General features: G+C 39.7%; 1 protein-coding gene across 2 annotated transcripts in view; it reads left to right on the forward strand.

The window, feature by feature from the left end:
• KIF2A (kinesin family member 2A) overlaps positions 1-15,032 on the forward strand; it is a 54,759-nt gene extending 39,727 nt beyond the window's left edge. For both annotated transcript variants that reach the window (XM_030467689.1, XM_030467690.1), the window contains exons 16-20: positions 1,859-1,926; positions 5,709-5,859; positions 9,744-9,845; positions 10,456-10,591; positions 13,388-15,032. In XM_030467689.1, the coding sequence (XP_030323549.1) occupies positions 1,859-1,926; positions 5,709-5,859; positions 9,744-9,845; positions 10,456-10,591; positions 13,388-13,473 (543 nt within the window). In that variant the 3' untranslated portion in view covers positions 13,474-15,032. The remainder of the gene's footprint in view (positions 1-1,858; positions 1,927-5,708; positions 5,860-9,743; positions 9,846-10,455; positions 10,592-13,387) is intronic.
• Positions 15,033-15,752: the final 720 nt, after the last annotated feature.

Below are 15,752 nucleotides of genomic sequence, written 5' to 3' on the forward strand. Positions count from 1 at the left end.
GTTAAGTTGTGACAGTTTGTGAGCAATTAGAGCAGAATGACACTCAGGATGCCTACTGTCCACTGTAACAAGCATGGTTCTGATGTTCCAACATGAGAGTGTCAATCTGAACACACCTTTAGAGGCCCGTATATGCCTTAGTGTCATTGTCATTGTTTGACTACAGCAGAAGATGCCCATTGACTGTGGTCAATGCTAGCCAGCTGGGTGGGGGGTGAAGATGACCTTTGGTTAGGCCACCTTTTCTAGGCTCCTCTCCGTGTGGAGCAAGCAGTGCTCTCCTTGAAAAAGGCTGCGTGGTCACGCAGGCTGCAGCCAAACAAGACTGTCATCTCTTGGGTCAGTCTTGAGCCACCAGTCTCCTGAGCCATCTGCATGCAGGGTTGGGTCTGTGACTTCCAGTGCACCTTTCCCCTGCCGTTTCGACCCTCGCCTGTTGCTGCAGTGGCCTTTACAAGGGTGAGTTCACCCTTTGAGCCTGCGCTGTGTTTTTCTTAGGTGAGGCACAGCATGCACAGAACTGGCCCTACCCTTTCCTTTACTCCTAAGGTTCATCTGCCATGGCCTAGCAAGCTTGGACAGTGAAAGGGAAGTCCTCAGGGTGTAGGTTTAGTTAGACTATCCTTCTCTTAGATTGATGGCCTTACAGGGCTAAACGATCTCCATCTGCCTGGGTTTGGAGTTAGAGTTACAGAAGAAACTTGTAGGGTTTTGTTAACTAGCACCCCTGTAAAGAGAGATACTATCATATGTTTTTTCTAAATCTGAGCTCGTAGTTTTCATCAGTAGCTGATACCAGTACTAGAGGTTTAAACTTAATTCAATATTGTAGCAGGCTCTTTTAGACTTTCTAACCCCCTCCCACTACATATTTTTCCTTTCACCATCGTAGGAGAAATGCCTCTCAGGATGATTACCAGTGCTTTTGTTCAGTAACATCAGCAGCAGGATGAAAGAAAAGACCAGGATTTTCTAACCTTCATCAGTTTTGGTCTCCTGATGCTGTGCTACCACAAAAAAAAAATGTTAGTGTGTAGAATCATAGTGTTTGGCCTGGGCTGTGCCTTCTTGAAAGAAGCGCAGCTGAAAAAATTGCACTACTGAGAGAAGCTAGGACAAATAATGACACCACTGTTGCCTGATTACTGTTACTATTGTTTCTAAGTGCTGAAAAAAAAGTGAAGTCTTCAGGGTATTCTGTTTAACTGGAAAAGGAAAGACTTAGAGATTCCAGGTATGTTTGATAATAAATTAGCTATCAAGAATTATTTGCAGATAAGTTATAAATGAGAAAAAAATTATTTGTGATTGAGAATTATTGAGAAATTATTAAGAAAAAATATTGAGAAAAAAATTACTTATAAACATAAACACATGCTCACATTTAATATTGTTAAGTTTTGGGCTGTGTTTCAAATAGATCTCTCAAATCAGTATACAGACTGGTTTTATGGAGAACAGCATACCAAGATATATTAAAAAGATAGCTGATAATTTTTTGCAGGATATAGTAGACTTACTTTCTACTGAGTTGGGTATTTCCCTTTTTGAGAGTGTTTATTTTTTCAGTTAGAGTTATGCATTCATGTATTATGTTACCAGGACAATGAGATGTGGGAAATTGATTGAAATTTCTATGAATTCTTAATGTTCCAGATAAGGTTTAAAAAATCAAATTGAAGCTTTTACTTGACATCTCTCTCCTTGACATGTCATTTTATGTAGACAGCTGTACATAGTAGACAGTTTTTGTAGAAGATCTCAAATGAAACTGGTGATTGAAAAATATATAACTTTAATTAGGTTACTGTTTAATATGTACAATATTATTTACTGAGGTGCAACTTGTCTTCTCCAGATTGCTACAATTTCTCCAGGGATGGCATCATGTGAAAACACTCTAAATACATTGAGATACGCAAATAGGTATGGAAAACGTTATTACTTACAGCTATACTGGCCACTGACCACTGATACTTGGAGTACTGTTGTTCCATGATGTATAATTATTTTAGCTACTTCAGTTATTTTATTGTACTTGCATTTCCTAATAAGATTAAAACCAAATTACTGATCGAAATTCATATTTGATTTCAACTGTCACTTTTTACAGCCATTACAGTAGAATCAATAGAAACTGCATTTAAGCTGTTAACCATTGGTGGATACAAAAATAGAATCATAGAATCTCTTTTGGTTGGAAAAGATCTTTGAGATCATTGAGTCCAACCATTAACCAAGTACTGCCAAGCCCACTGCTAAACTATGTCCCTAAGCACCACATCTATATGTCTTAAGTACCCCCAGGGATGATGACCACCACTTCCCTGAGCAGCCTGACAACCCTTTAAGTGAATAAATTTTTTGGAATATTTAATCTAAACCAGCCCCAGGAAAAACTTGAGGCTCTTTCTTCTTATTATATTGGTTAGTTCTTGGGATAATGTGGATTGCAAAGACTGTGTGAGATGCCCCTATTAGTTTTGCCTGTGCTCTGGAGGCACCACCTTTGGATTAAGTAGTAGTCAGTATTCATGATCATTCCCTGGAGTGTTAGCTGAAAACCTACCTGTGGTTGGTTTTTTTTCATCCTCTTGGTGGAATTACATGCAGTTACCAGTATTTTTCATACACATATATGATTTTTTTTTCCAGCTCCAAGCAAATATCTAAGACCCATAAGTAATAAGTCTGTTAATCCAGCAGTGATTTTTTAATCACTATAGAGCAATTAGCACCTCCAGAGGCTGTTGCAACATCTCTGAAGACCTCTGTGACTCTCTGAAAGTGCTCATCTCTCTTCAGTGTATGTGAAGGATGCCTTCCACTGCTGCAGTTTTTTGTTTAATGCCTGTGAAGATGGAGTGATCAGGTCCTGCAGGCAGACCTGAGACCCAGAAGCTCTCCCCACACTTTGCTGCAAGGAATAAAGGAGGCAAACAAGCCCTTAGGCTATCAGAAACCCTGATTTGGCCAGAAGAGGCTACCATTTAGTGGCCTGTGTGTCCCAGTGAAAGACATGACAGAGCCATGTCTTCTCCATGGCAGGGGCCCCAGTCAGCCAGATGCTAACTAGGTGCAAAGGGCTGCTAGGAAAGTTTATAGTCTAGTGGTCTGCATATTCCATTGTCCCTGTGTCTGGATCTAGAGAGTTGGTAGCAAATTTGCCTGGCTTGGACCAGTCTGTGTGATTTCCTTTCAGGTGATAATGAGGCATCTACTCTCCTGGTGACAGTAACATAACAAAGGACCTCCCACAAACCTAAAGACTTGTGGGATCTTTTAGCCCTTATAGAATGTGTATTGCTGAAGTGACTGCAGAAAAAGATGCTGCATAACTACTTATACACCTGTCTTTATTATCCTGAATAGTTGTGGTGAAACTGGTCTTCCCTTTGCTGTTAAATATGGAATTGGGGCCAGAAATGACAGATGTTCTTTATTAACGTACGGGTTGGAAACTGAACCTCTTTAAAGGAGGGCTGCAGGTGTGATCCCTTTACTTCCTTTTTTTTCTAGAGCTCAGTTTCAGAAGCAAGCAGTGGCCTTGGTTCCGCACACAGGTCTCCATCAGTAACTGTAAAATTGGAGCATTATCAGTCCTTGAAGCAGACACTGAGAAAGAAACATGTTGTTAATTTCAGCAATTGCAGCTACTTGGAAGAAACTTGGCTGAAACTAAAATTAATAGAACGAAAATCAGTGCTATCCTGGCTCAAATCAGAACTGGAGTAAATGCCTGTCACTGTACAGTTGCTTCATGTGTTTTGTCATATTTCATTTTTTTGTAGCAGTATATTGTTGCCAAAGTACAATTAATTTTGAGCTGCTAAACAACAGTATGTGTGCAGTGTAAGATGGGTCAGAAGAGGATTTAAAGTTTTGCAGCTGTAGTGGTTTGGTATTTTAAAAGGAGCCATTTAGTGCAATATTGAATGTAGAGCAAATTTTATCAACTGCATGACCTGAAATCTGGAATTACTCTTCTGAAAACACTACTAGTATAGTCCCCTACCAAATCAGCAGCACTGGTTTTGTTCGGTTTCGTTAGTGATCTGTAACTTTGTTTGCAGATGATCTAAATATGTTGGCACACTTGTTTTTCAATATAATAGTTTTATAGTTAAACTATTAAAGAAGTATGCTAAACTAAGAGTTGTCATTTTAACTGTGTTTCTGAGGACATTTTCTTTTAATTTGCTGCTGTATTTTGCTGCTGCAGAGTAAAGGAATTTGGAATTAGTCCTTCGGACATTCCCTTCTCACAGGGTAGTGGCAGTCGCTCTGATCTCTCTCCTTCCTATGAGTATGACGACTTTTCTCCTTCAATCACCAGGTCTACTTCATTCTATACATTGAATCTTTATTTTTAAGTTTTATTTTTGGCTATGTAATTTTACAGACCAACCTTTCATTAGTCCCCTTACCTTGAGTCACACACTTATTTATTTTTTTATTTGTTTGGCAGGTGATTTTTCTGCATGATCTGGAGCCAGTTTCCCAGTATTTTGTTCCCCCTCCCTAAACATCCATACTCTGTATCCAGGCTTGCTATTTTCCTTCATACATTTAAAACAAAAAATGGTGATGTCACATTTGTACATTTAGTGGATCAAATCTGATAAGTCTGCACTTAGGTTAATTGTAATATATTTAATTAAAAAAAACCCAAACAGTTTTCATACATCTGTATTTTAAAAACTTTTCTTCACTCTGAAGTGAATGAAAAATGGCTTTCATTGTAGTAAGTGCTACTTGAAAAAACATTTTTGCCTTTAAAAAAAAAAAAAGACGAGTGTGTTCTAAAACTTGCTATAAAGCAGACTTTGATGTATCCATTTTATAAACTTGATTTTAAGTGTGTTTTTTTGACAGACTCATTATCCGTATTTTAAAGTGTTTTAAGGCTGCAAGTATCTAGATATTTTCACCTTTGAAATTATCATAATTAAAGGACTTATTAATTAATTCCCTGAGATACCTGGTAGCAAATTATTTTCTTCAGAATTCTTGGTGGATTTGCTTGTAACAGTTAACGGAGTACTGATTGATTCACCTTTTGAAAGCAAGTTTTGTGCACAGAAAAAGCAAGATGTTCAGGTTTAGGGAGCTGAATGAAATTTTCTTTCTAATGTTAGTAATTGTAAGGAGTAAATATATAGGGTTTGGGGATTTTTGTCCTTTTAACTGTTAATGAGTATCATAAAACAATAGAATGGCTTGGGTGGGAAGGGACTTCAAAGATCATCTATATCCAACCTGGCTTTGAACACTTCCATGGATGATGCATCCACAACTTCTCTGGGCAACTAGAAGTGTCTCACCACCCTCAGCAGTGAAGAATTTCTTCCTAATGTCTAACCTAAATCTACCCTCCAGTTTAAAGCCATGTCCTATAACTGCATGCCCTTGTAAAAAGTCCCTCCCCAGCTTTCTTATAGGCCCCTTCACGTGCATTTCAATTAGGAAATGCCAGTTGCTTGATTATGGACTTTAATCTGTCTGCAAGTAGTTGAAATTCAATGGTCCGCTTCTTTTAGGAGCCTGACTTCTTTTTGTCACTGAAAGGACACTAAATCTGTGAAGTTGACATCACCATTCTTATTAAATTAATTAATTGTGCATAAACCCATAAAGCTTTGTTTTTAGTTGTGATGTTTTTGCACAGAAAGTTTCTAGTTTACAAATTAAACATTTTCTGCTTGTAGGGTGAAGGAGCTGACAATTGATCCGAGTGCTGCAGGAGATATCCGTCCCATTATACACCATACTCCCAACCAGATTGATGACTTGGAGACACAGTGGGGTGTGGGAAGCTCCCCTCAGAGAGATGATCTAAAGTTGCTATGTGAGCAAAATGTGAGTGGTTTACAATATTACATGGAAAGAGATAAGGTGGCAGAACAAATTCAGAGGAATGTGTATTTGTAGCCTGTTAGCAAGGTCATTAAGTAAATACAGCATTCTTCACCTTTTTAACTCATAGTATTATGTTCATTCCCATATAAAAACCCAAAAGTTTTTCTTGAAGAATGAGAGGAGAATGTTTTACTTATCTTTCTTCTTGCTTACTAGGGATTTGAATCTCTAGGCAGGGTCTGCTCTCAGCAGGGGTATTTTTTAGTGTGCGTATTTTCCAGTATAAATGCATGCGTAATTTTTTTAGGCATTTAGAAGTATCCTGGGACGTCCATCTGTTGTATTTAACACACTTGTGTTTCTGAGCATTATTTTCCCTGCATGTATACCCCATGTCTCCCAATTTGGGAGGCAGCCACATCATGTTCCCAGCATGTCTCCCTGGGCTGCCAGAGTGGGCTGCTGAGAGGTGTCTCTGTTGGGCATTTTTGCCTTTTTGTTGATTATTAGCTCTAGTTCTGGTTCATTAAATGTTCAGCAGGGATTAAAACTCAATCTGTGAAAATGCCAGTGAAATGAAGGATAGAAAAATCTTTATTATACTAAATTATTTTTTGCAAGACTTTCTGCCTTCTTGGCATATTTGTGATTTCTGCTTTATTTCTTTTTTGAGTAACTGGCTTTTCTTCAGGGAGTCTTTTATAAGAACATGCTAGTGATTCCTAAAGCTTCCCACTGAATAGTCCTTCCAGCCAGATATCCTCCTGTTACTTTCTTGTTTCATTGCAGAATTTAATTAAGCTTTACAGTATGGTTTTGTCCTGGGTTAGTGCAGTAGTGTGGAAGTGTTGGGAGGGGTAACACAAGGGTAGCTCCTGTGAGAAACTGCTGGAAGCTCCCCTGGTTCCAATCCCTGACCTGCTTCACAAGGCAGATGTGAAGCTGGATGTGTCTCTGCAAGTAACATATTCCAGAAAGTGAAACAGCCAAAATATGAAAAAAGAGACCTGCAAAGCAGAGGAGAGGAAGAGGTGAGAGAGTAATGCCAGAGAAAAGACACCAAGGTCAGTAAGGAAGGAGGAGGAAAATTGACTGGGCAGAGGTTTCCCTGCAGCCTCTGGTGACATGCGAGCTGTCCCCTTGCAGCCTGTGGAGGTGCACAGCGTAGCAGTCTCTGAAGGACCATGGTGGGGTAAATGTGGATTTGTAGCCCCTGAAGTGTCATAGGTGGGCAGGCATGAAGTGGCAACCTGTGCAGGACTCCAGAAAGGGGCAGATGTGGATCTGCATCCATGGAGGACCATGTGCTAGAAGAGGTGGCTGTTCCTTCAGCAGCCATCACTCTGTGGGCAGCCCTGGCTGAAGCAGTCTGTTTCTGAGGGACTGCATCTGGTGAGAGGGACTCATGTTGAAGGGGTTCCTGAAGGACTCTCTCCTGTGAGAGGAACCCCGGGTTGGAGCAGGGTAGGAATGTGAGGAGTCTTCCTGCTGAGGAGGAAAGAGTGAAAGAAATAGTGTGTGGTGAAAGAAATAGCGTGGAGGTGGGGGGTGTGCGAGCAGAGGCCTGGTTAGTACCAGCTGGGCCTAGATCTTGGCGAGTTTTGGCGAGCCAGGCAGAAGACAAGGAGTGGTAGCTGGCAAAACATAGGCTGAATAATGTTGTTGAACTGACTGATCGTGGAGAATTTTGTTTGTTACACTTGTGGTGAAGGGGCCGAAGGGTAGACTGTTTATGTTCCACTTCTGTTGATCTTGGAATGGGTTTTTCTTTTTTCTGTTGATGTGAGTGAAATTTGTGAAGATCTTTGAGGAATGTGGATTTTAATGATAATTATTAAATATGTGATTCGCAGAGGCAAGGGGTGGAATGTCTTGGGTTAGTGCAGTGGTGTTTTTGAAGTGGGGGCGGGGCACAAGGGTGGCTCCTGTGAGAAGCTTCAGGTAGCTCCCCTCGTTCCCATCCCTGCCCCCCCTCTGCCTAAGACCTAGCAGATATGGGAAGGTGGATGTGCCTCTGCAAGTAACATATTCAAGAAAGGGAAAATGAAACTGCAGAAATATAAGAAAAGGACCTGCAGAGTTGAATAGAGGATAAAGTGAGAGAGTAATGCCAGACAAAAGACACCAACGTCAGTGAAGAAGGAGGGGTAAAGCTGACTGAGCAGAGATTTCTCTACAGCCCATGGTGAGATTGCAGTTGTCCCCCTGCAGCCTGTGGAGGAGAATGGTAGAGCAGTCCCTGAAGGACCATGGTGGGATAAAAGTGGATTTATAGCCCTTGAAGTGTCACGGGTGGATAGGCGTGAAGAAGCAGCCTGTGCAGAATTGCGGAGAGGGGCAGACATGGATCTGCAGTGGATATGCAGCCATGGAGGACCCTGGCAGCCCAGGCTGGAGCAGTCTGTTCCTGAGGAACTGCACCTGGTGAGAGGGACTCATGTCACAGGGGTTTGTAAAGGACTTTCTCCTGTGAGAGGAACCCCACATTGGCACAGGGGAAGGATGTGAGGAGACCTCCCCCTGAGGAGGAGAGAGTGACAGAAACAGCGTGTGGTGAACTGACCCTAAAGCCCTGGTCCCTGTCCCCTTGTGATGCTGAGGGGGAGGCAGGAGTGAAGTAATCCAGGCCTTGGAAGAAGAGAGAGGTGTCGGGAGAAAGTATTAAGATCTGGCAATGTTTCCTCCTTTCCTTGTAGATTAAATTAGGACTTTTTCCCTCCTAGGTTCTCAGAATCACAGAATCTGAGGGGTTGGAAGGGACCTCTGAAGATCATTGAGTCCTGACAGAGCAGGACCAAAACTAGGGCAGCTCACTCAGAAATGGCACCCAGATGGGTTTGAAAGTCCCCAGAGAAAGAGGCTCCACAACCTGTCTGGGGAGCCTGATCCAGGGTTTCATAACCCTTACAGTAAAGAAATTCTTCATGTTGAGGTGGAGCTTCTTGTGCTCTATGTTGAATCCATTGTCTCAATTAACAAGACTTAGGGTGGATTTTCTCCTCCTTGTCCCACAGTGCAGGTGGGAGGTTAATGAGCAAAGGCCTGGTTGGTACTGGCCAGGCCTAAACTGTGGCAGTTTTAGAAAAATATTTCAAAGGCGTTGCATAAGGAATTTACTGTCTTGCTAAATCATTAATTATCTTGTCTACCACTTTCCCCTTTTATGAGGAAGCCCTATTTGACTCAGTTTGTAAATCCATACTGAGCATTCTTCTAACATATTATCCACGGTGTACATTTTGGACTTCTCACTTTACATTTATTTTACTTTTTTTTCCAAATATTTAATTTTCGTTTCCTGAAATCTATGTAGTGTAATTGCTATTGTTTTGGTTGGTTGGGGTTTTTTTGGTTGGTTTGGGTTTTTTTGCTTGTTTTTGTTTGGTTGGGGGCTTTTTTGTTTGTTTTGTTTTGTTTAGGTTTTTTAATTAAAATTTAATTTAAAATTTAATTTTTTAAATTTAGGTAGTTAATTTTAATTTTAATTAACAATTTTAATTTTTAATTTAAGAACAGTGACAGAAAACCAGTTTTCTGTAGGCATTAAAGCTTACTATACATCAGTGTTCTTCCATTGTGACTTCCTATTTTATCCTGCAATTATCACCTGTTTTATTTATTGCAGAATATTCTATTTGTCAATATCCACTAGGATTGAGGGCTGGAAATTTTTAGTGAATATGACTTAAATTTAACTCTGTGAACATTTTGAATTTATTACCCTCTCTGTTAATTTCTAGAGATTTTCTTAGTGGAAGTTCTGCATTCTCTTCTGTGTCTTCTGCATATTTCTTTTCATGTTCTGTGATGAGATGGATCACGTTCAGTGTGTTTTCTGTAGCCACAGTTCTTTCCAGACTAACAAGATTAACTGTTGTTTTTAGGAAGAGGAAGTTTCTCCACAGTTGTTTACTTTCCATGAAGCTGTGTCACAAATGGTAGAAATGGAAGAGCAAGTAGTAGAAGACCACAGGGCTGTCTTCCAGGTAAAAAGATGGAGCTCTACTTTGTTTTATCCTAGTCCAGGAATCCAGGCTTTCCCAATGAAACTGCATACTCTTGAAGATGCAGGATGTGTGTACGGATTTCAAAGTAATTTTATTAAGCTAGGCCCATTTCAACAAGCTAACAGGGCAGATCCCATGATGACTAATCTTTGCCCTCATGATGGAAGAGAAGCATATTTCTGTATCATCCCAGAAATTTAGTAAATTTTTTCTTCTCAGCAAACATTTCTGAAGTTTCTGTTGTTGTTCTTTTCCAGCATTGTTGACTATTTTTTTCTCATTGCAAGGAGTTTGAAATCTGTGCCACAGATGGCAATTCATAGCAATGTCTCTATTACCACTCTATTATTGGGGAAGCTGGGGATTACCTGTTGCTTGTATGACCACTGAAATTAAGAAACAATATAGAAAACATACAGTTTGCTTAATTAGGAATATGTTTTCATTTTTTGATTGAAATGTTACATAGATATGACTAGACAGGAAAAGTGTAGTAATCTTGATAAAAAGTCTAGTTGAGATCTTTGTCTTGAAACTTGTCTTGGCACTTTGCTGATGTATTAAGTAGGTTCTCTTATCTTTTATCTAGGAATCGATTAGGTGGCTGGAAGATGAAAAAGCTCTTCTTGAGATGACAGAAGAAGTAGACTATGATGTGGATTCTTATGCTACTCAACTTGAAGCAATTCTGGAGCAAAAAATTGATATTCTGACTGAACTTAGAGGTAAATTGCTTTTAATAACTTTTGTGTGCATTATTAGCAGTGTGTTTTCATATGCCATAGAGACTTGCAGTAATAGGGTCTTTTTTTTCCCTTATGCTGTGCTGAAATGTCTGTGGAAAGAGCATTTATTCTGCTGCCTAAGAAGTTCCCATTGCTCAGTTCATCCTAGTTTAAAAAAAAAATCCCTGCTCTACCTCCTGTCAAGGTTTAACGCTGGCCCAGCAATTAAACTGAATAACAGATGTTCTCTGATAGTCCCTGTCCCCTACCTGATAAAGGAAGGAGAGAGAATAAGGGAGAGAGACTTATGGTTTGGAAACTAAGCTACACAGCTTTAATGAAACAGTAATGATAAAAAGGAAAATAATTACTAAATATATACAAATACACAGGAAAATTGATACCACATTCCTCCCACCTTTCCCCCAATAACTCTCTTGTCACCACTGAGGTTGCTGGGCAGTCCTGGGGAAGTCCAGGCTGGACTCCTGGGATCAGCAGCAGTCAGAAGCTGGACACAGGAATACACAGGTCCAGGCTGGCATGGACTGGGACCACAGGCAGACGAACGGCCAGAATCCTCCCAGAATGCTGAAGCAAACAGGGAGAGGTGAAGAAGGAAGGGGTTTGACCTTCATGAGCCCTCAAATATATTCTGAGTATGACGTGTATGGGATGGAATACTCTGGTCAATTTTTTTTTGGTCATTTATCTTGTCTGTTCCTCCTAAGGGAGGATTTGCAGGTGTGACCTGATTACTTTTTTTCTCCTTCCAGAGGGCAAAATATTCCTCAGAACTAAGCAGTGTCCTTGGTTTTGCATACCAGTCTCTAGCTGTAACTATAAACATTGAGCAATATCAGTCCTAGAAGCAAACACTGACTGAGAAACTTGCTGTTAATTTCCACAAGTGCAGCTACTTACAAGAGACTTAACTGAAAGCAGCGAGTGCAAGATAGAAAATTACCTTGATTCTAGCCCAAACCAGGACACCTCCAGGAAGTGTAAACTTGATCCTGCAATTTTCTTTTTCTTTTGCTCCAAAACAATAAAAGTGGGAAAAAGAAAATCCAAACAAGCTGTATGAAAAAAGAAGCTCATGTAATGAGGCAAAAGAAGTAGGAACTCCCAGTCCTGCTGTGCTGCATTCCATAGTGTAGGAGGGAGCAGGTAGTCATTTTTAAGACTGTTTAAGAGAGGGCCATCAAGCCCTGAGTAGCTTGGTTGTTGGCTTACTTCAGCAGCCTTTCTGTCTGAATTTTTCCAGCCTCTCCTTGTTGAACAGCTGCAGATAATTCTTAGTGCCCAAAATTGACTCTTCCACTTGTCTTCTAAAATCAGCTTGTCAGCTTCATACCTCATGGAGATTAATTTTTCATTTTAGTTTCTATAATTCTTTGGACTCCAGGAGACATGCAGTGATGGTCAAAATTCAAGGGTGCGGTAGGGGGCTGAAGGGTAAATTATTTTTTTTTTTACATTATTTATAGGTAGACAAATAAAAGTTCTTGAAATTGTAATAATTGTGATTATAAGTTGCATTTAGATTTTAGGGCTTACATTTTATGTGGAGTGTCACAAAATTAGGCTTGACCATCTTGTCTCTAGGACTTCAAACTGTAACACTTGATTTTTAATTTGTGATAGCTGCAGTCTGTTTAAGTACCTGATGGCAAAGATCATGGTTGAGGGTTTTTGTGCTCCTTGTTGGGAAACTCCTTATAAGTTAAAATCTTACTTTTTACTCAGCCTGAGTGTCTGTTCTAAGTTAGAATACATCAAACAAACTAGATGTGGCCTCCTTGCCTTGCCAGCATGCATGGGCACCAGTATACTTTGGCAGAGAATTGCAGACACATTTCTTTGCTTTTTCTGGATGATGGCCTTCTCTTAAGAAGACAACTTGACTCAGCAGCAGGGGAAAAACACAGTTTAGGTGACTCCCTGTTCTTTGAAAACTTCCTAGCTACTGGTTTTGAAACAAGGTACCAGAAGAGACGCTTGCATCATTACAGGTAACCATGATACATGTACAGCTTTATAGGAGGGAAGAACTGTTAAAAGTTTAAGATTCCTTCTCCCAGTCTTCTCTATTCTGCTCAGGGCTCAATATTCCTATCATTCTGGACCAACAACTTTGTTCTGGCAATTTGGGTTCTTGCCTGCCATTCTTGGGCATATTACTGGGGAATGGAGGGGGAGAGGAATCAAAACATGAAAGGACGCAACGCTTCCGTTGTCAGGTTTCTCCCTTTGTTTTTGTACTTACAATGAAATGAATGATGCATTTATCTGTTTACAATGAATAACTTCAAAATTTCATTACATATAATTTTTGTATTTATACACCAGAGGTATGGAATTTACTCTGCTGGGTTTCAGAATGTAGAGAAAAGATTGATTGTCTACTAAATAAAGTTTTGCATGTCCCCAAGGATAGTTTGGGAGGTGCTGGGAAGTAAAAGGATGCATGTTGCGTTTTTATCCCTGCACACCGTAAGTTAGAAGCAGAATTTAAGTGTGAAAAGGTTACATCCTGAGCATGTAATTGTACGGTTTCCAAACCTATTCTCTGTAGAGACAGGGGTAGCATCTAAGAAGGAACAGAGTTTCTAAGCAACTTGTGTGTGTGGTGAGTATTGAATTTAAGCTTCCTCTTGTAGTTTTGTACCATCAGCTATTTTTGTGGAGGAACATTCTTTGTTGTGGCTTGGATGTGGATTTCATCAGGGTTTCATTTCAAGATCTGTGTTGAGCACAGGCACATGAGTACTCATTCTCTATTTTCCATTCAAGATAAAGTGAAATCTTTCCGGGCAGCTCTACAAGAGGAGGAACAGGCCAGTAAACAGATCAACCCGAAAAGACCACGTGCCCTTTGAAATGGGTTTTTGCTGCTAAAGAAATCCATGATCCTGTACTGCTGTACCACACATTTGTTACAAAACCCAGTGGCCGTAAGAACTCAACTACTTGAAAGTGTAAAACATTAAAAATGTCCATGGAAATGTCCCGTTTCTGATTCACCTGAATGACATTTTCAGTTCTGTGTGAAATGCTCCTATGATGTCTACAAAATGCTTCTAGACCAGATAGCACAGCCATGCAGGGTTCAGATCTGTGAAGCACTTTGTTTAAAATATTTCGTATATTCAAATTGTGAATTTTATGTTTGGAAATATTTGCTATGTTTTTTGATACTGAAGTAAAACTGTGACCATTAAAAAGTCACAGTATTTCCTTCTATGTTCAGTTTTGTTACAAAGACCAGCTGTGCAGTTTTTGTGTTTGCCTGCATGCACACCTCACTAGTAGTTGTACATCTCTCTTCTACAGACAGCTGTGCTTAGCTTTTTCCATTGTGTGCCTTGGTGAAGGCTACGTAACCCTAAACATCCTCTTTCTGAAGCACAGCTTTAATAAACAACATTCCTTATTTGTCAATATCAGTTACTTTTACTGTGTACATTTTAATGTGTTTTGAGACTTTTTTGGGTGGCTAGTTTCATTTCACAGGATGTGCCATATCATTTGAACAGAGACTGAAAGAGCTGTTAGCTTGGAGAAACAGCTGGATATTCCATCCTTGTAAAAGTCTGGAATCTAGATTTATTTGATTACCATAAAGAATGATTATATAATTCTAACATTTTTTTCTCTAATAAAAAAATAACCAGAAACACCCCCTAGACAGAAGTATAAATTAGTTGGTATATAATAAAAGATAACGTATAATGTGTCTGGTGGAAGAGTGAAGATACAGTCTGACCTCTGCACAGGGAAAGGGTAACTGTCAAAGTTCTGGAATCCAGCTAAATACATATATACTAGCCTTTCACATACTGTTAAAACTTGGCTTTTTATGCATGACAAACTTACATGTACATTATCTGTAGTTTGCAGGTAGTTTGAGTAGCTCTGTTGCTTTAAAGAGTAGCTAATACCTATTTTTGCCTTTGCCAGCAGTTGAAAAGTGGGGTGAAATTGCATTTGAGGATTTTGCACAATACCTCTGCCTAGCACTAATAGAAATCCCAGAAGTACCTGAATTCTCTCAAATGGCGCCATGTGTATCAGCACTCTCTAGGTGGTGGCACTCAAGCTATTTTTGCGAGAGTCAGTATCCAAAAAAGATTGACCTTTCATGTAACTTGTCAGATGAGGAGTTGTAGACCTCTCTAGGAGTTCTCCCCATTTCCAGTAGTTTGTATCAGCAGACTTTCCCTTGGAACTGTCTAAAAATTGCTTCTGGAATACAAGCCTGTTCATTTTTACCAGGCCTGGAAGGAAATAAAGGGAAGGCAATGAAAAGAGAGTTAAATGAACCAGAAATTCTTGTAGTGTTCTAATGTTTGTATATCCCTTAAGAAGGTAGGCCATGGGAATCTCTTGTCTCATCATAGTTAGAAATTTAAAAAAATCTTCCTGTGTGTAAACATGAAAACTGAAACAACAATGTAGATTTTACATAACATGTTTAATAAATTAAGATATTAAATGAACTACAGGTGAGAATTTACTTCTGTGAAAGTTCTGTTGTGCTTCGGGAAGGGTTTTACTTGTAAGCGTATCAGTTACACTTTAAAAGGCCCCCACTTTCAGAATTGTTATTTACTTCAACAGCCAACTCACATACTTTTCATATGGAAAGACACTCCCCAGAACACCGTCCTGACTTTAGCTTTGCAGCAGGACTTAAAAACACATCAGAGATCTTTCTGAACACATTAAAAAGGCCATCCTTCAAAATTAAAAGGAAAAAAAATCATAAAAAGGAAAAAAACCACAACAACTAAATAGAAGACAACAGCTTCTGTTAGGAGGTGATAATACAGATTATCATATTGTACCAGAGGGTTTCTTTGAAGCTCTAGACAAATCTTACTTTCCAAAAAGCCTTTGAAGATTGAGACATCCTGTATGCAAAACACAGTTTCCCTACTATTCCTCCATGCAAACCTAGAGCCCCAACAAAGCTGTGGTTTACTGCAGGATTCAAAGGGAAGGACAGGATTTCAGCAGCTTTTCACTAAACCATGTAAATGACAATGTCCTGTCAGGTAGCAGATTTAAGCTACAAGGGGGCTAGGAGACAATGTTTGTGAGACAACATGCTGTAAAAGTCAGATCTATGCTGATACTGAACCTGTAAGAATTGTAA

The sequence above is a fragment of the Calypte anna genome, chromosome Z (genome assembly GCF_003957555.1).
Source record: "Calypte anna isolate BGI_N300 chromosome Z, bCalAnn1_v1.p, whole genome shotgun sequence".
Classification (NCBI taxonomy): domain Eukaryota; kingdom Metazoa; phylum Chordata; class Aves; order Apodiformes; family Trochilidae; genus Calypte; species Calypte anna.